Consider the following 19,012-nt stretch of genomic DNA (forward strand, 5'->3'; position numbering starts at 1 on the left):
GTGCATGTGACTGATTCCTCAGCACTGAGCCCACCACGCTCTTCCCTATCCCAGTGCCTCTCCAGAGCCCACTTCCTGGAAGCTCCCACCCTTTGTTCTGAGCCACACCACACCTCTTATCAACAGACGCCTTCCCTGACCTTCCTTCTGAAGCAGTTCCATCCCAACTCCTGCTTACTCCATTCTCCTCAGTCTCGGCCCCCGCCCATTTCTTCCATAGCATGTACTGCAATTTGAATTTTTTGATAAGTTCTTCTTTACCTTTTTATCCCCAGCACTTGGTGCAGTGCCTTGTATATAGTAGATGCTCAAAAATGCTTGTTGGATGACTATACTGGCCACTTAAAATGGGAATTGACTATATTCCGTTTAAAACAATAAATTCTTTATTCTCTGCTTCATACAGCTCTGAATGAGTAACTAGAAGAACATATTTTTTGTGTGTTTAAAAAAAATTTTTTTAATATAGAGATAGGGTCTCACTACGTTGTTTAGGCTGGTCTTGAACTCCTGAGTTCGAGCAGTCCTCCCACCTCGGCCTCCCAAAGTGCTGGGATTATAGGTGTGAGCCACCGTGCCCGGCCAGAACTCATGCTTTTGAAAAGGTTTTCTGAGTCATTATTCAGGTGTATTTAACCATAAAGTATTTTCTTCTTCCCCTTCCTCTAACTATAGGTTTACTTTCCTGCACAAAACTTACTTCATTGGTTGAAATAAAAGTGAGAAAAGAAGAAGGAAGTAGAATACAAGTATCTGGGCCTGTGGGAAAAACAAAGTGCAGCTTTGTTTTGCATTCCTTGTGGCATAAAGAACACCAGGAGGAATGAGAAATTATAAATGAAGTATTTGACATTGAAGCCAATGGCAGATGCATTCTGCTTAATTTGGGGGGAAAAAACCCCACAACTGAACAGGTTTGTCCTCCCCCAGTGTCATGCAGGGCCTCTCGTGGCCTCTCCCTGGGCGCTGAACAGAGCCCTTTCTCAGCACCTGTTGGCAGAGATTGATGCTAGAGTTCCCAGGGTGATGGGCTAGCGGATTCTTAACAAAGTCAGGATTTCCAGCTCTTGTTCATTTTCCACCCAGCACCCCCAGTGTCTGTAACATCATTATCTGGCAATGTTATATGTTACAGAGCCAACTACTTGGATGATTATTAAAATTACATTTATACTTCAGGTTGAGTATCTCTTACTCAAAATGCTTAGGTCCAGAAGTGCTTCAGATTTGGGTTTTTTTTTTTTTTAATCCTCAGATTTTGGAATATTTGCATTATACTTACTGATTAACCATTTCAAAAAGTTTTGAATCTTGGAGCAATATGGATTTTGGGTTTTTGGATTAGGTATGTTCAACCTGTAGTATTGTCAGTGGAACCAATGGTGTGCTGAGGTATTTTTGATGCATTACAAGGAGCTGTACGGCTTGATCTTCTTTACCATTTCCAGACCTTCTACCTCCCCCACCCAGGACCCCCAGCTTTGGAGTCCACGCCATCAGACTGTGCTAGTCTGACTCACTTCACTGCTGTGGTCCTCGGATCCCCGAACACTCCTTGCTGTGCTCAGCTCCGGCTGGCTTGCTGTTCCCAGCACAGCCCTGTCATCATTCCATCATTTGTAGCCATCCCCACCTTCAAATGCTGGCTTCTCTGTGTCTTGACTTCCTCCCCTCCAAGACTCTGTCCTCTCCCCTCGAGCCAGTCTGCAGGCTGACCAATTCCGCTGCTCATTGCTTCATTTGATCGTTTCCACTTCAGCCATCGCCTCCCTTCTGTCCACTCACCCTCCTACAGCCGCTCCAGCCCCTACAGCCTCAGCCTGTCACCAGCACTTCCCGTCCCTTGAACCTGCCTGTCCCTACCTCCCCTCTGCTCCTGCTTCTCTTCTTTCCTCCCCTAGCTTGGAGACACTCATTGCCCCTCTCCCATGTCACACGCACCTGGTAAAATCCCAGCCCTATGGAAGTCCAACCCTTCACCTATTTTGCCCCCATGTCCACACAACAGCTGTGACCTGCACTGAGGTGCCTAGCAGCTTTCTGCATTTCCAGTTCAAGAGCACCAGCCTGAGGAGCCTCCTGAACCCCGACATGTGCCCAGTCTGCTCCCTCTCACTGCCTGCTAGAAACAGTGCCCCACCTTCCCTTTCTCTGCCCTCAAACCTTCCCCTACTTGCCTCTCTCTGTGGATTCCCTGCTGTCTCTTTCCCTGAGACAAGAGAAGCTGCCAGCCAAGAGCCCTGACGTGCATCAGGTCTTGTGCTCTCTTGCTGTTTCAAGACATTGTTCTAGAAATTCCGCATTAGCGTTTTCCCTCACTTCTGCACTTTCCATAGGAATCAAAGTAAAGCCTTCACTTTCCCCTACATCCCTCTCCAGCTACCTCAGCCTCCAGGTGTCTCCTCCCCCTGACAACAGAAGTGTTTTAGGAACTATGCTCAGTTTCCCCCAGTTCTTCCCCACCTGCCCTCTCTTGAACCTCCCACCCCTCGACCCCAGCAGCACAAGTCAGCAGTGACCCTCAGGACACTACATCCAAAGGGCACCCATCTCTCAGCATCTTCCTAGCTGCCCACCAGCAGGGTCTGCTATTGTCAGTCTCACTCCCTCATGGCACGTTTTCCTCATTTGGCTTCTGGGACACTGTTCTCTGCTTTTCCTTCCCCCTCACCAGCCAGCTCCTCATTTGCCCAGTGGTTAAACCTTGCAGGGTCCCAGAACTCACTCTTTCAACCTATTTTTTCTCCACACTAAGTCTCCTAAGTGATTCCATTGAAAGCATTGTATTAATTTCCTGGGGCTGTCAGGGCGCTTAAAACAATAGAAATGTATTTTCCTGCAGTCCTGGAGGCCAGAAGTCTGGAATGAAGGTGTAGGCAGGGCTGTGCTTCTAGGTTCTTGGGAAGAATCCTTCTGTACCTCTTCCAGCTTCTGGCAGCTCCGATGTTCCATTCCATGTCTTGTTGACCGCACTGCTCCTCTTCCCACCTCTGTCTTCCGGTGGCCTCCGACCTTCCTCTGCCTTCTCTCATAAAGATACCAGTGGTTCTATTTAGGGCCCACCCTAAATCCAGGGTGAGGTTTCATTTTGAGATCCTTAATTAAATCTGGAAAGACTCTATTTCCAAATAAGGCCACATTCTGAGGTTCCGGGTGGTCGTGAGTTTTGGGGGGACGTTAGTTAATCCAGCACAGCTGTCTAGACTCTGGCTACTCCGAAGCTTCTAGCTCAGCCCAAACTGCTCCCGTGAGCCCCTGCTGGCTCAGCATCTGCCCAAAGATGTGTGTTGGGCATGTCAAACTCAATGCACCCCAACTCAGTGCCTATTACCCCCTTTTCCAAAACCTGTGCCAGCTGCCATCTTCTCCCTTTTGTTGATGGCAGCTCTGTCCTTGGAGCTGTCAGGTCCCAACACTCAAAGTCATTCTTGACCCTCTTCCTTTTACATTGTATATCCAATTCGTCAGCAAGTCTGGAGTTCTACCCTCAAAGTAGATTCACCTTCCTAAGTCCTGCACATGGTCACTCTGACTCAACTTGAATATACACTCAAAGTGAGTAATCTAGGAGCTGGCTCTCTACTCCTGTGCTCACCTGTGGCTCCCCCCAGCCCAGTGGTCACACAGCAGTCAGAGCAATCCTTGAGGCATAAATCAGATAAACCCCTCACTCTCAGCCCTCCAGTTCTTCTTGGCTTCACTCGGAATGCAGGGGGAAGCCCCCATAAGGCCATTTGCCTGCAGTGTGTGTTAGTCGTGATGTAGATTTGCTTTCAGAAGTTACTCCTTTTCATACATTTTTTATTGTCTTATTTGTTTGGAAATCTATGTTTCAGGGTTTCATATGCTTATCATTAAATTCACCTTGGATTCTTGTTTAAAATCTGCAGGTGTCTAGGTAGGTCCCTCTCCCTGTTAGCAGTCATTAAGGACTAGGGCCCTGAATAAGCCGCAGGGGTCCTGTGGGCTTCAATAGTCGGGAAACACTGCCATTGAGAAGTTGCTGAACTGAGCAAGTGATCCTTTTTCTAGGTCACACATCTTGCAAGGGAATGCTGCTTTTCCCCATTAGAAAGCTGCACTGCTGGGGAGGAACTGTACTTCTCTCACTGCTCTAAGTGAGTGAAGCCCAGTAATTGTTTGCCGAAATCACTAGGCATGGACAAATCCTACCTGGTGAGCAAAATGCTTGACCTTGCTTCTTCCTCAGCTTCGGCCCTTGCAGCCACACCCACCCGCTCTTGCCCCCACATCCTTAGGTAAAGGAAAATGCAGGAGCAGCCACAGAGAGCAGACGTCACAGGCTTCCCTCGCAAACACATGGTATTTTGAAAACGCACTTCAAAGGGGTTGAAATATAAATAAAGAGGATAGCAAATCTGTTTCAGATATATTTGGAATTTGTTAGATCTTGTTACAGATTTCCTTTAAGTTTGTCACAGGACAAATAAGTCAGGGATTGTTTTCGGAGCCCAGGCGCTGTCTTTATACAGGAATTCTTTTCAGAATAACACACATCAAATTCTTTAAGGTATTTTGTCTTAGTTGAAATATAGCACAGCTGCCTGCTATGTATTTTCTTCTTCTCAGCTATCTGACATGGTGTATATTCATGTGCTGGATTATTATTTTCTGTCTTCCCCCATCAAAGAGTAAACTCTGCAGGCAAGGACTGTTTAGTGGACCTGCAACTGGGTGGGGCTTGTGGCATACAGGCAGGACTGTGTGTGGTTGGATGGAAGGGGGAATGTCAGTTCTCGTAAGCTAATGGAGATACCTTGACCTTCAGTCTTTTAATATACTAAGGGTGACCAGTCTCAGTGGCTCATGTCTGTAATCCCAACATTTTGGGAGACTGAGGCAGGAGGATCAGTTGAACCCAGGAGTTCAAGACCTGCCTGGGCAATATAGTGAGATCTCATCTCTACAAAAAAATTAACAAAATTAGCTGGGTGTGGTAGTGAGCACCTGTGGTCCCAGTTACTCAGGAGGCTGAGGTAGGAGGATTGCTTAAGTCCTGTAGGTTGAGGCTGCAGTGAGCTGTGATCCTGCCACTGCTCTCTGTCCTGGGCAACAGAGTGAGACCCTGTCTCAAAAAAAAAATCCACCAGAATCCCCCCCACCAAAAAAAACGCTACCTTATGTATATACTAAGAGAGTAGTCATGGCATGGCATCCTAGTGACATTACAAATAGCAGCCATATCCCTTTACATTCCTGCCAGCAGTGTGTGAGATTTCCAGTTTCTCCACATCCTCACTAACACTTGTTATTTTCTGGGTTTTGATAATATGCATCTTCGGGGTAGTACAGTGAGTTTTGAAATATCTATCCCAATGACATAGTTCCGTGAGTTTTTGCAAGAGAAAGTAAACGGGTATTCATTGACAAACTTTTCTTCCTGTTTTCTAAAGAAGGTAATTCTGTTTCGTGGACACTTAATGATTTAAATATGGGTATTTGGTGAAGCTGTCGTTTTGAAAATCATCTCTCCCTAAGGCATTGCGGGTCCTTGCATGCTGACAGATTGACTAGATTTTGAGCAGTCACAGAAATCTCCACCAGCCCTAAGCTTGGATATGCCAAACACTGCCTCATCTTTGAGCTATGAAGGTAGTCTAACAGACTGCAAGCTTTAACTTGACTGTTTATTATGATTATTATTATTTTAGAGACAGGATCTCTTTCTGTTGTCCTAGGCTAGAGAGCAGTGATGTGATCATACCTCACTGCAGCCTGAAACTCCTAGGCTCAAGCGATCCTCCTGCTTCAGCTTCCCAGGTAGCTGGGACCACAAGCATATGCCACTACACCCGGCTGATTTTTAATTTTTTGTAGAGATAGGGTCTTGTTACGTTGTCCAGGGTGTTCTGAACTCAAGTGATCCTTCCTGCTTGTCCTCACAAAGCATTGGGATTACAGGTGGGAGCCGCCACATTCGGCCTAAGTTGACCACTTTTTAAATTATCTGACTTTCTTATTTCTTTTTGCCTCTTTTTTTTCCACTGCCAACTTGGTGAGCATTGTATTTTTAGAATAGAATAAAAAGAATCTTTTCTTGCCAGGCGTTGTGGCTCATGCCTGTAATTTCAGCACTTTGGGAGGCTAAGGCAGGCGGATCACCTGAGATCAGGAGTTCGAGACCACACTGGGGAACATGATGAAACACCGTCTCTACTAAAATAAAAAAAATTAGCTGAGTGTGGTGGTGAGTAGGTCCCAGCTACTGGGGAGGCTGAGGCACAAGAATTGCTCGAGCCCCGGAGGTGGAGGTTACAGTGAGCCAAGATCAGGCACTACACTCCAGCTTGGGCTACAGAGTGAGACTTCATCTCAAAAAAAAAAAAAAAATCTTTTCTGTTTATTTATTTATTTTGAGACAGAGCTTCACTCTGTTGCTCAGGATGGAGTGCAGTGGTGCAATCTTGTCTTGCAACCTCCGCCTCCTGGGTTCAAGCCTCAACTTCCCAAATAGCTGGGATTATGGGTGCCCGCCACCACACCTAGCTAAGTTTTGTATTTTAGTGGAGACAGGGTTTCACCACATTGGGCAGGCTGGTCTCGAACTCCTAGCCCCAAGTGATCCACCCACCTCGTCCTCCCAAAGTGCTGGGATTATAGGCATGAGCCACCATGGCCGGCTCAAATCCTTTCTTTTTAAAGGAAGGAGCCAGTGTGGATGAATGCTTAAGAGCACAGACTCTCAAGCCTGGACCAGCCAGACTCAGGTTGGAATCCTGGCCTTTCTAGGGAAATTGTAACCTCTCCAAGACTCAGCTTCGTCCTCGTTACTATGAATATAACCTACTTTATGGGCTTATTTTAACGACTAACATGCCTAGCACAGTGCCTGGGCAAGTAGTAGCTAATACATGGTAGCTATCATCATCATCATCAAAGTATAGATTTCACTATTTCTTAGCAGTTATACTTGGAAAAGGAGATTGTTATGATAACCAAATAAAGCTAAAATAAAATTTCCAAGAAATTTTGATCCCCAAAAAATAGAGTACAAACAAGAATGCATGAGCTCTCTGTTCCATCCCTTTCCTCCATCCAAATTATGGATTGGAGATTAGAGGAATCTAGTGTTGGGGAATCAATGAATATTATTAACAAGTAGAAAAGTGTTTCTGTGACAACTGTTGAGAGGTATAAAACAAATGCTGTCATATTTGCAGTACAGACAAGTTGAGTTCTTAAACTTTTTGCAAACTCCCTGGTGTGTGTGTGTGTGTGTGTGTGTGTGTGTGTGTGTGTGTGTGTTTACATCCTATTTTTTTGTTGTTATCATTAAATGGTCTTTTTAGGTCAGTTTGGGATTGACTCCAGGGGCTTCCTGTTATTAAAAAATCCTTTAGAGAGACTGTAGGTTTTACTCAATTTCTACTTATTTTTCAGTTCCAACTTATTAATATTGTTATTTTATAGGCATCCTAGGGCTTTTGAACATCATTAATTATGTGAATTCTTCTTTTTCTCAAGCATAGGAAGACAATACATCCTTAGAGAGTAAGGTAAACAGTGTCTACTAAAACAGGTAAAGCACCAGGAAAATCAGATCTTCATTTTTCCTACTTTTTGACAGGTTTCTCATTTAATTTTTCTCACTGCTTGTCTAGATGACAAATGTTTTCCAAGCAGCCAATTCTAAGACAGGTTGCGTTTTCAGTTCCAGTTTCTCATTTAGGCTGGAATTTCCTGGGGTAGTTTTTAGCTTTGCTTGAGAGATCACATTCAGCCCTTCAGTGAGGTTCCTTTGATCCCTTTTTTCCCTCAGTCATCTGACAGAAATGGGGGTTCTTCTCATTAAAGTGAAAAAAAAACCCCCAAAAAACAAAAAACTCACCAAGCAAGATAGCCTTGCTTGTCTTTGCCAATTTCTCAAAAAGCGATAGTAATTAGGATGAACAGAAGAGCACTAAAGCAAGATTTCCAGAGTGAGGTCATCCACAGAACACTTCATTATTTGTCCAAAGCATTGCTCATGTTCTCTGGTGGTAGCAGCCGGGTATGTGTGCTGAGCAAACAGTCCACAGGGCACATACCCAGCAAGGCTGGTGATGGCTCACAGCCTGTGCCTCGGGTGGGAGAGAGCTTGCTGGAAGCCGATTTCACTGTGTGGGATGCTGGGGTTGACAGACTTCTCATTGGGCCTTTGAGAAAAGCGGGAAAAGATGAATGACCTGGATGGTCATCACTAGGAAGCTACTAGGCAGGGGCATTATTTGAGCTCTGCTTGGATTTGTAAAACATAATTGAGATTGTGCTCTCTATCAAACCCGCATAGAATAAGTCCATCTGATATATTACCTAGGGCCTTGGTGGTTAGGAATTTCCCATCTCTGGTGTGGTCATAGGCAACCACTTCTCAGTGGGTGTGTTTGATGACACAAAACCACAGTCCCTCATGAGGGAGAGCCCAGTTGCCTTTCCTCGAGAAGGTCCAGGCAGGTGCATGTGGATAGGGCTTGCTGAGCCTACTCACATGGGCACTCCCCATTCAGGAAATAGCAACTTGGACTTTCTACTTTAACACTGTTAGAGGAGAGGGAATTTAAATGAGTGCATTCCACTCAAATGTTTCTAAAACTTTGGTCTAATTTAACCAAACCAAAAACCATCTGAGACAGGTCTCCATCAATTTAGAGGTTTATTTTGCCGAGGTTGAGGACCATGGCTCATGACACAGCCACCAGAGATCCTGGGAACATGTGTCCAAGGTGGCTGGGATACAGCTTGATCTTACACATTTTAGGGAGACAGAAGTTATAGGCAAAGACATAAATCAGTACACAGAAGGTGTACATTGGTTCAACCCAGGAAGGCGGGATGTCTTGAAGCTGGGAGGGGAGGCTTCCAGGCCATAAGTGGATTCAAAAATTTCCTGATTGGCCAGGCACAGTGGCTCATGCCTGTAATCCCGGTACTTTAGGAGGCCGAAGTGGGTGGATCACCTGAGGTCAGGAGTTTGAGACCAGCCTGGCCAACATGGCAAAACACTGTCTCTACTAAAAATATAAAAATTAGCCAGGCATGGTGGCAGACACCTGTAGTCCCAGCTACTCAGGAGACTGAGGCAGGAGAATCGCTTGAACCCAGGAGGTGGAGGTTGCAGTGAGCTGAGACTGTGCCACTGCACTCCAGCCTGGGTGATAGAGTGAGACTCTGCCTCCAAAAAAAAAAAAAAAAAAGTCCTGATTGGCCATTGGTTGAAGGAGTTAAGCTTTGCCTGAAGAGTTGTAGTAAGCTTGAGTTAAGGTATGGGAAGTGGTGGTTGTAGAAGCAAAGGTTCTTATTATGTAGATAAAGACTTTAGGTAGCAGGCCTCAGAGAGAAGAGATGTGAATGTCTCTTATGGGACCTTAAAAGGTGTCAGTTAAATCTCTCCTGGATCAGGAAAAGACCTGGAAAGGGAATGGGATTCTCTATAGAATATAAATTTCCCCATAAAAGATGGCTTTGCAGGGCCGTTTCAAAATTTGTCAAAGAAATATATTTTAAGGTAAAATACTTTGATCTTCTTTAGAACGTGTTATCTGTCATGTGATGTTATACTAAAGTCTGGTTGGAATTTGGTATCTTATTGCTACAAAGAGTCTGTTTATCAGTCTCAGGATCTCCATTTTAATGTAAATGCTGGTCATTGGTGTCTACACTCCAAAAGGGAGAAGGGCATAATGAGTCATGTCCAATTCCCCCTTCTCATCATGGCCTGAACTAGTTTTTCAGGTTTCTTTGAAATCCCCTGGGCCAAGGGGAGGGTCTACCCAGTTGGTTAAGAGGCTTAGAATTTTAATTTTGTTTTACATATTTTAAACCTCATACCCTGGGGAAAAAGTTATTTGCAAAGTAAATAGGACTCTAAATTTTGTATTCTGTCCCCACTCTGCCCAGCTTAAGTGTGTGCCTATTTAAGGGTGTCTGTGTGTGTGAAATCATACTAGAGATGTGAATATACCAACAAATAGAGACACGCCGGCAGTACTACCATGTCAACTTAAGCAGCTGTGTCCATAGTGGCCTCTGAGATGCTGCTCGGGGTCTGAGGTCTATCCCTGATCCCACTCTGCCACCAGCCCTGACAGCTGGGTTGCCTCCACCTGGAGGAAGTGGCACCTTTTCTCACCTGCTGTGGCCCCAAGGGTATCTTTGTTGAAGGGTTGACACTTCCTGTTTCACACCAGCAGTGGGGGAGAAAGTCCTGCCCCTTTGGGGTCAGAACGTTGGGTAAGACCTTACTTCTCTCTTTCTCTGGTCCACTTGTGCCTCTAGCTGCCTCAAAGCCCTGACTTATGGAAGGCATCTGTTCAGCTGACTGGCAGTGGAGGAAGAGGCAGACACTTGGTGACTAGCTCCTTTTCTTCTCATTGTATATTACAAAGTCCACTCTAGATGACTGGAAGTCTATCTATCCAGCCAAACAAGATAAGCCTGCCCATTAACTCAGGAAGCATTATTATTAATATGTTCTGTGCACCTAGACTTTTCATTGTGTACAAGATGCCGAGAGTTTCACCAGAACCCCCCACCCCCAGGATTTGCTCTCTGACCCAGTAGTTCTGTGCCTCCTCCCAGGACAGCAGTGGGCTCAGCATGGTCTTCTTTGTCATCGGCTTCAGGCACAGGCGTTTTCAGGAAACAATCACCTTGCTCCACACTCAGAGTTTTGGTCATGGTGCACCCCCACAGGCTCCCTTGTCCCTGTGCTCAGTAAACCGCTTTTTAAAAATGAAAATGAAAAACACAGAAACAGCACAGGTAGAAAATACCATCATATGTTTTCACTGAAGGCAAAAAAAGAAACTAAAAAATGTGCATTGGCCATGCTATTTGAATCAAAGAGCACAAGAAGCATCAGCACATCTCAGCTTAAGTCAAGAGTATGGAAACCTCACTGACATCATCTCTTTACGTGATTAGTCTCACTTTTGGTAATAGGGATGCTTTTTATTTCAGATTTCCAGTAGCTTCACACATAACTTTCTAAGACAGAGTTAGACATCAGCACTGGGTGAAAGAGACAGTTTAAATTAGTTCTTTGGTGTCGGCAGGTGGTTTAGAAAGTTGGGGTTTTCTTGTCTTTGTTCACCCCTGGGCCTGACATTATAATGAGAATCACACGGCCTAAGATGGAGAGAATCTCCTCATTTGGTTTAGAACCAAAAGATTGTATCGGTTTCCCAAGCCCTGTGAGTAATGTCTCTGGGCCCAGAGCCATGATAGAGAGGGAGAGGAGCTGAGGCCTGACCCTGTATCCCCTGCCTCCAAGCCATGAGGCCCACAGGGTCCTGACCTAAGTTGCAGGAAAAACAAGCTCAAGCCATGTGTTCCAAACAGTTGATGGGCTAGGAATTCTTCCAAGGTGTTTGGAAAACCTTCTTCACCTGCCCTTTCCCTCACCCCAGCTCCATATGGAGCCGCCTCCTCCCTGCCTGGGCTCCTTATGCTGGCCCTGCACATCTTACTCCTTCTTTTGTTAAGCTGAGTTGCATCCGGACTTCCTCCCCAACCATTATGATGGTAACAGTCCACCTGTGAGGTTGCTCAAAGGCAACATGTTGAGACTAAGATTTTGTTGCAATCCTAAAATAGCTTAAGCTTTCAAGCCTATGATCTAGTGCTCTGCTTCTCAAACTCTAAGCTCTGGAGGCTGGGAAGTCCAAGATCAAGGCGCCAGTAGATACAGTGCCTGGCGAGGTACTTCTTTCTGTGTCCTCACATGGAAGAAGATGGAAGGGCAAAAAAAGGGTCAAACTCTCTGTGAAGCCTATTTTATAAGGGCCTTAATCCAATTCATGAGGGAGGATCTCTCATGACCCAATCACCTCCTAAAGGCCCCCCCTCTTAATACGATTGCATTGGAGATTAAGTTTCAACATGAATTTGGAGGGACACATTCAGACCATAGCATCATGCATTTGCAATGGGGGTAAGATTGCCCCCAAGGGAGCAAAAATTGATCCCTTAGGGGTGATAAAAATCTTAGATATTACAATAGTTTGTGGCCCTCCAAAGTTCATACCTACCTAATACAACCTTCTTTCCTCATGTTTAATTTCTCCTGTTAAGGATGCCTTAACTTTAAATTTTAATTTTAATTCAGTAATTCTTCCTGGAGGAATAATAATGAAAAAAAGTTTGAGAAACAATGTTCTAGACAGAGACAACCTAAACAAAGTTTTGCATGTACTTCCTGAAATGGGAACCAGAACTTGGCCTGGGGAGAGCTTGTGATTCCCTTTCTGAGGGGTGAAATTTGTACTTAACAACAATGAGAGGAAACCTCAGAAGTCTCTTTTTATCTTCTCAGAGAAGAAGTACTCTCTCAATGAAATCTTTGGGTTCCAGAAGCATTTAGTTATGAGTACTGAGCTCTCTTGGTACTGAGCTCTCTTGTGGGTCTGACATTCTGGAGTGTGGTGTTAGAAGCGTGGACTTTGAGGTCAGACACACCTGGTGTAAATGGGAGCATTCCCCTTCACTCTGCAGCTTTCAACTGGTTCTTTAATTTCTCAAAGCCTCATTTGCATCTGTACAATGGAAGTAAAACCTACCTGGTTAATTTGCTATTAAGATGAAACATGAATTGAGTGTAAAGGATGTGAAGCAGTGTTTGTTGTATAGTAGGTGTTCAATTAGTGGTGGGGAAATGGTGATTATTAATATCCATCTACCTACCCACCTACCTATCATCATCATCTTAGTAAAATGTCTGTGGGCACAAAACAACAAAACAATCTTCTGAATCAAACACATCCTCTTCTCATCAAGCTTGACCAACTCCATGTAACTCCCACAGAAGTCAAGCTTTCCAAGCTGCTGGAACAATAGGAAGTGGGAGTCCCTGGGGACAGCTGAGCCTTGGTTTATGTATTTGTGTGACAGCTCTTTCTGTAGTGCTGAACGCTACATGGCCCTGGAAGAGGAAGAAGCTATTCCATGAAAAGTTGACCCGACATTCAATCAGCCAAAGGAGTCTCTGATTTCTTCCTGCTGTTTGAAATAGAGCTGGATTTACTTAGCCGTAGTAAATAAACCACCTTCAACAACAACAAATTAAGGTTTTAAAAAAAATAAACCAAGAAAGAACAATACACAAAGACCAGGGAAACAATAAAGAGAATGAATTAATTTTATGTAAAAGGAGAGGTGTGATATTTATCATCTGAAAAGCAAGTCATATCTGAGAGCTTTTATTTTGCTCCCATATTCATTATTTGTTCAACTTGGCTAATGCTGTTGTTTCTAATCCTGTCTTGGTGAACGCTTTTATTACTGTTTGGAATCTGAGCTCCTTAAAGCACTCTGGCATGGAAAAGAAGGCCAAAATACACTAGGCTTGTTGCAAGTCTGTTATTATTTCTGAGAATCATTTTTTTAAATGCACTCAGATTTATGCAAATGCGGGATGTGGGTAGGTGTGACAAAAGCCTTACTAACAAGTCCCTGGAGTGTTTTTTGTAATGAGTTGATCATCACGTGTGTCCTTGCTGCTGTGTGGGAGTCTGGGTCCCTGCCATCACACCCACCTGTGTGGCCGATCAACAGCGTTGGGAGAGGGGCAGCACAGGTTCCTGGTTGCTATTGTCAACTGCGGTTTCAGGCCCAATTTGGGACTTCAGCCAGCTTTGGCTTCTTTGGGTTCTTGGCCCAGTTTATATATAATTATTGGAATGTTAGGTAGATGAGTGTCTAAGAGCTAAGAATTTTTAAAGGCTGCACTACCATGGAGTGGAGCCGGGAGGCTGGGACAGAGTCAGCTATGACCGCTCAATTGCTGCTGTCTCATCTGGGCTCCTGTAACCAACTCTGGTCTGTTTGAGCCAGGCATCGTGGTTCTATCGCCAAAAGCCTACTTTGTTATAATCGTACACTCCTTTCTTTCACACATGCTCAGCCTGATCTTCGCTCTCCACTTTTCCCAGTTTTACTGGCTTTTTCTAGCAAGTCTTGTTGAACTTGGGTTACCAGCAGACAAAAGGAAACAGAGGCAGGGCTCCTCTCTCCCAGCCGCCACCAAAATTGCCACCCCGTGTCATCTGTTTCAGTAGTGCCCACTCTAGGAAGAGCTATCCTGAACTTCCTGACGCCCTCACCATGCCACTGCCTGCTGTTTCTGGGCAGCAGAGGCTTCCTAGAGAAAGTCAGGCTCGGGAGCTCTGCCCTCACCTGGTTATCACCACTGCCCACCTTCTGTTGACTTCCCATCAAGGCTGTTTGAATCTTTTCCAGGGTCAGGTAAAAGTTGTGCATCTCCCCAGTGCTCAGGGTTTGTGACAGTTTGGAGAAAGGCAGGGGACACGAAGTCACTGCTCTCCAAACCTGCCCTGTCCTTTTCCTGCTGTCCGTCTGGTTTCTGCTCCACTCAGCCTCTGTCCCACTTCTCAAGTCCCTCATGAAATGAAGCCTCCTGTTGTGCTTAGTGCTGTGCTGTGCTCAGTGCTGGGATGGGTTCATGTTCCTGCAGAAATTGTGGACAGGTAGTCAGGTGAGGAGCAGGGAGCACTGGGGATGCATGCACACCTGGCAGGAGAGGGTGTGCCAGGCATGGCTTCCGGGAGAAGTAAAATCTCAGCCGAGACAGGCAAACTGCATAGGTCGGGTGAAAGGGGCAGGGAGGGAATGAGCGTTCCACACAGAGGCAGGGGGTGTAGAAGCACAAAGGAGGGGGTCGTGGTGAGGAGGTGGAGGGCTGAGCCAGGGCCGGGTCATACGGGGCCTTGGCAGCAGTGCAAAGCAGCTTGGACCACATTCTTTGTTTCCACTCGGAAGTGAAATACTGGACTGAATAGTCTTTGAGACTGATGTAGGCCACACTGATTATTTTACTTGAGATTTTTGTGACCATGAGAATGTCATCTGCCAAATCCCTGTAGTAGTGGGCTAACAAGATAGTATTCTGGTCATGTGAAAACCCCAGCCCATTTCCCAAAGGACTTACTTTGTCTCTGATAAGAGGTTTGGTGACAAGTTTGAAGGCTCCAATGTATACAAGTGAGAATAGAAAAGATATTTTCAGCCCTAGAGGTGTTTATCAACTGGCTAACATGACACCACTGAGAGCATTAAACAGCATAACAATAATGACAAAGCTGTGATCAGCAGCTGCAGATGGTTTTTGTACACATGGACCATCTAGGGTGAGTAAAGGGGAGCTCAGGGAAGGCCCACGGGGCAGAAGGTGAGGCCAGGGATTGGCCTAGAGGGGAAGCAAAGGCAGACCCAATACCAAGGAGCTAATCTTTTGCTAAGCAACGTGGTCTGGTACTGGCGGCCTGAAGTGCTTGATTACCAGGGATGCTGTTGCAGATGACTGGGGAAAGTCAGATCCTCCAAGCCGAGCCACCTGCAATTCAAGGTAGAATCTGGCAGAATACATTCATTCCTGTGTGAAAAATTCGAATCAGAGTTTTCTCTAACTGCTTACCAGATAAACTACTACTTGGCTTTCTTTACTTCTTGCCCTTTTTCTTGCTTCTTACTTCCCTCCCTTCCTCCTCTCTCCTTGTTTCCTTCCTTCCTTCGTTTCCTTGTTCCTTCCTTCTTTCCTTGCTTGCTTTCTTCCATCCTTCCTTCCCTCCTTCCTTTCCTTTCTTCCTTCCTTCTCCTTAACTTTATAATTTGGTAATGTCTTCCTTAAAAACCTGACTTTGGAATGATATTACACTTTCTATTCAGCAACGAGTAGTAGTTTTGCCTCCCTATGTTATTGTTGTGTTTAAATCCTGGATTCCTTCCTGCTGTCATACTTTGTCATGAGAGTGAATCTTGCCGGGCGTGGTGGCTCATGCCTGTAATTTCAGCACTTTGGGAGGCTGAGGTGAGTGGATCACCTGAGGCCAGGAATTTGAGACCAGCCTGATGAAACCCCATCTCTACTAAAAATACAAAAACTAGCATGGTGAAACCCCGTCTGTACTAAAAATACAAAAATTCGCCAGGCATGGTGGTGCGTGCCTGTAATCCCAGCTACTCGGGAGGCTGAGGCAGGAGAATCACTTGAACCTAGGAGGCGGGAGGTTGCAGTGAGCTGAGATCATGCTACTGCACTCCAGCCTGGGGGAGACAGTGAGACTGTCTCAAAAAAAAAAAAAAAAAAGAGTGAATCTTTGTGATTGTCCTGGAGGGAATGTGCAGAGAGAACTTGGAGAGCCAGTTCCATGGGCTGTTGATTAACCTGACAGAAACGACATCCTGTTCTTGATACCTTAATAATTTATTTGTATTAACATGTCACTTTCTCCAACTCTATTTTCATAGTTGGTTCAGGCTGCCATAATAAAATTCCATAGACTGGGTGGCTTAAACGAGAGACATTTATTTCCCACACTTTGGGGGCAAGGAAAGCCCTGGCAGGTTTCGTGTCTGATGAGGGGCCATTTCCTGGTTCATAGATGGCACCATATAGCTGTGTCCTCACATGGTCGAAGGGGCAAGGCAGCTCTCTGGGGTCTCTTTTACAAGGGCACTAATCCCATTCGTGAGGGCTCCACCGTCCTGATCTAATCACCTGCCAAGGCCCTGCCTCCTAATACTATTGCCTCGGGGTTCAGGATTGCAACATTTGAACTTTGGGGTAGGGGGCGGGGAATGGGACACAAACATTCAGACCATAGCATCTGTTTTCTGATTTGAGAAACTGGCATAATAACATCTATGTATCTACATGGATGAATTTATCAGGGTCTTGAAAAGATTCTTCACACATTAGAAAATGTTAAGACATGGCCGGGCGTGGTGGCTCACGCCTGTAATCCCAGCACTTTGGGAGTCCAAGGCGGGCGGATCACGAGGTCAGGAGATCGAGACCATCCTGGCTAACATGGTGAAACCCCGTCTCTACTACAAATACAAAAAATTAGCCGGGCATGGTCGTGGGCGCCTGTAGTCCCAGCTGCTCGGGAGGCTGAGGCAGGAGAATGGCGTGAACCCAGGAGGTGGAGCTTGCAGTGAGCCAAGATAGCGCCACTGCACTCCGGCCTGGGTGAAAGAGCGAGACTCTGTCTCAAGAAAAAAAAGAAAATGTTAAGACATGTTCCTATTTTTTTTTTTAAAGATGACCATTATTGGAGATTTGGCAGAGGGTGGTCAGTTATTTTAGAAAGGGCTCAAATGGCGATTGCCATTACCCACTGTCTTTAAAAGCTGAATGATCAAAATAGTATACATGAAAAGATTTCAGGAATTCATAAGTTTTCCGGTTTTCCTTGATGGCACTTTCCAGTCACCTACCCTACATATGAAAATGGGAGCCTATTTCTGTTTTCAGATTGCAGAGGGAATGGCATACATCGAGCGGAAGAACTACATTCACCGGGACCTGCGAGCAGCTAATGTTCTGGTCTCCGAGTCACTCATGTGCAAAATTGCAGATTTTGGCCTTGCTAGAGTAATTGAAGATAATGAGTACACAGCAAGGGAAGGTATGTTGCAGTAACGATCTTTAGATGTTTTATTATTGTGTTTTATTTTGTTTTTGTCTGTTTTTGACAAAGCAATTACAATAGTCACCATTAAGAAAAACTTATTTGGTACAACATTTAAGCTGTACCATAATTGTCTGCTTATGGTTCTATTCTAATAGTTTCTAGAAGGTACTCTCTTGATTAACTCCACATGATACTTTTGTTAGGCTTACAAATGCTATCAGTTGTATTTCAGTTAAGCAATGCAAAACACAAATAGATTCAGCAAGATGATTCTTATTTTATATTGTTAAAGTTTTCACTCAAACAATGAATATAATATACGGGGCTGTGGAGAAAATATTTGTAACATTAATTCTATATTGTTTATTCCAGCCTTTTAATTACAAATTAAAACATGAACATTACCATACACACAGAACTAAATATAATGCAAAAAATCTACTTCTTTATTTTCCCACATTCTGTATTATATATATGAACCAAAAATGCACAGAGAGGCCTAAGTTCCCCAGCCTGTGGCACACTGTCAGGGGGCCAAGCATGGTCGGGACTGCAGGGCCTTTCTTGGGCTAGGATTGCCCACGTGGTTATGACTGAGGATTCTTATGCTCTCACCCACGAGAGCTGAGCAAATATTTTTGCAGTGCTCACTGTCTTCTGGAAGAGACAAGCACTTTCTTGAAATTCCTAAGCATTGTTGAACAAGGATTATTATTATTTTATTATTTTGAACCTGGGAGGTGAAGGTTGCAGTGAGCCGAGATCGCATCATTACACTCCAGCCTGGGTGACGAGAGTGAAACTCCGCCTCAAAAAAAGAAAAGAAAAGAAAGTATGGGGTCACATGTTCATGACTTTTTTGTTTAAATACCCAAGTAAGAACCACATATCTTCTTCCTTAGGTGCTAAGTTCCCTATTAAGTGGACGGCTCCAGAAGCAATCAACTTTGGATGTTTCACTATTAAGTCTGATGTGTGGTCCTTTGGAATCCTCCTATACGAAATCGTCACCTATGGGAAAATTCCCTACCCAGGTATGGTTTACTTAGCTATTTACAATCAAGCTGTATAAATGAGAAAAAGTCAGGTTGCATGAAGGCATTAAAAAGTAATAATTACTTCATCTACCCGATAGCAAAGAATAAGTGCTTTGAGCCAGAACTTGATTTTCACGGGCTGGGCATGGTGGCTCACGCCTGTAATCCCAGCACTTTGGGAGGCCGAGGCAGGTGGATCACCTGAGGTCGGGAGTTGGAGACCAGACTGACCAACATGGAGAAACCCCGTCTCTACTAAAATTACAAAATTAGCCAGGCATGGTGACGCATGCCTGTAATCCCAGCTACTCGGGAGGCTGAGACAGGAGAATTGCTTGAACCCGGGAGGTGGAGGTTGCAGTGAGCTGAGATCGCGCCATTCCACTCCAGCCTACGCGACAGAGTGAGACTCCATCTCGAAACAAAAAAAAGACTTGATTTTTATTTTCACTATCTTTAGCATAAATTGTTCTAAGAGTGCTTAGACACTTCTTTGCCTCCTTATTTTGAGTGTGTGTTCTTGTTCTGCACTGATTAATTCCA

At 44.9% G+C, this 19,012-nt stretch overlaps 1 protein-coding gene across 3 annotated transcripts in view; it reads left to right on the forward strand.

Annotated features, from left to right (window-relative positions):
- The window catches only part of LYN (LYN proto-oncogene, Src family tyrosine kinase), a 137,916-nt gene that overhangs the window by 107,613 nt on the left and 11,291 nt on the right, over positions 1-19,012 (forward strand). For all 3 annotated transcript variants that reach the window (XM_016959500.4, XM_003311797.6, XM_528143.6), the window contains 2 exons: positions 17,273-17,426; positions 18,335-18,466. In XM_016959500.4, the coding sequence (XP_016814989.3) occupies positions 17,273-17,426; positions 18,335-18,466 (286 nt within the window). The remainder of the gene's footprint in view (positions 1-17,272; positions 17,427-18,334; positions 18,467-19,012) is intronic.

Source organism: Pan troglodytes, chromosome 7, assembly GCF_028858775.2.
Source record: "Pan troglodytes isolate AG18354 chromosome 7, NHGRI_mPanTro3-v2.0_pri, whole genome shotgun sequence".
Lineage (NCBI taxonomy): Eukaryota > Metazoa > Chordata > Mammalia > Primates > Hominidae > Pan > Pan troglodytes.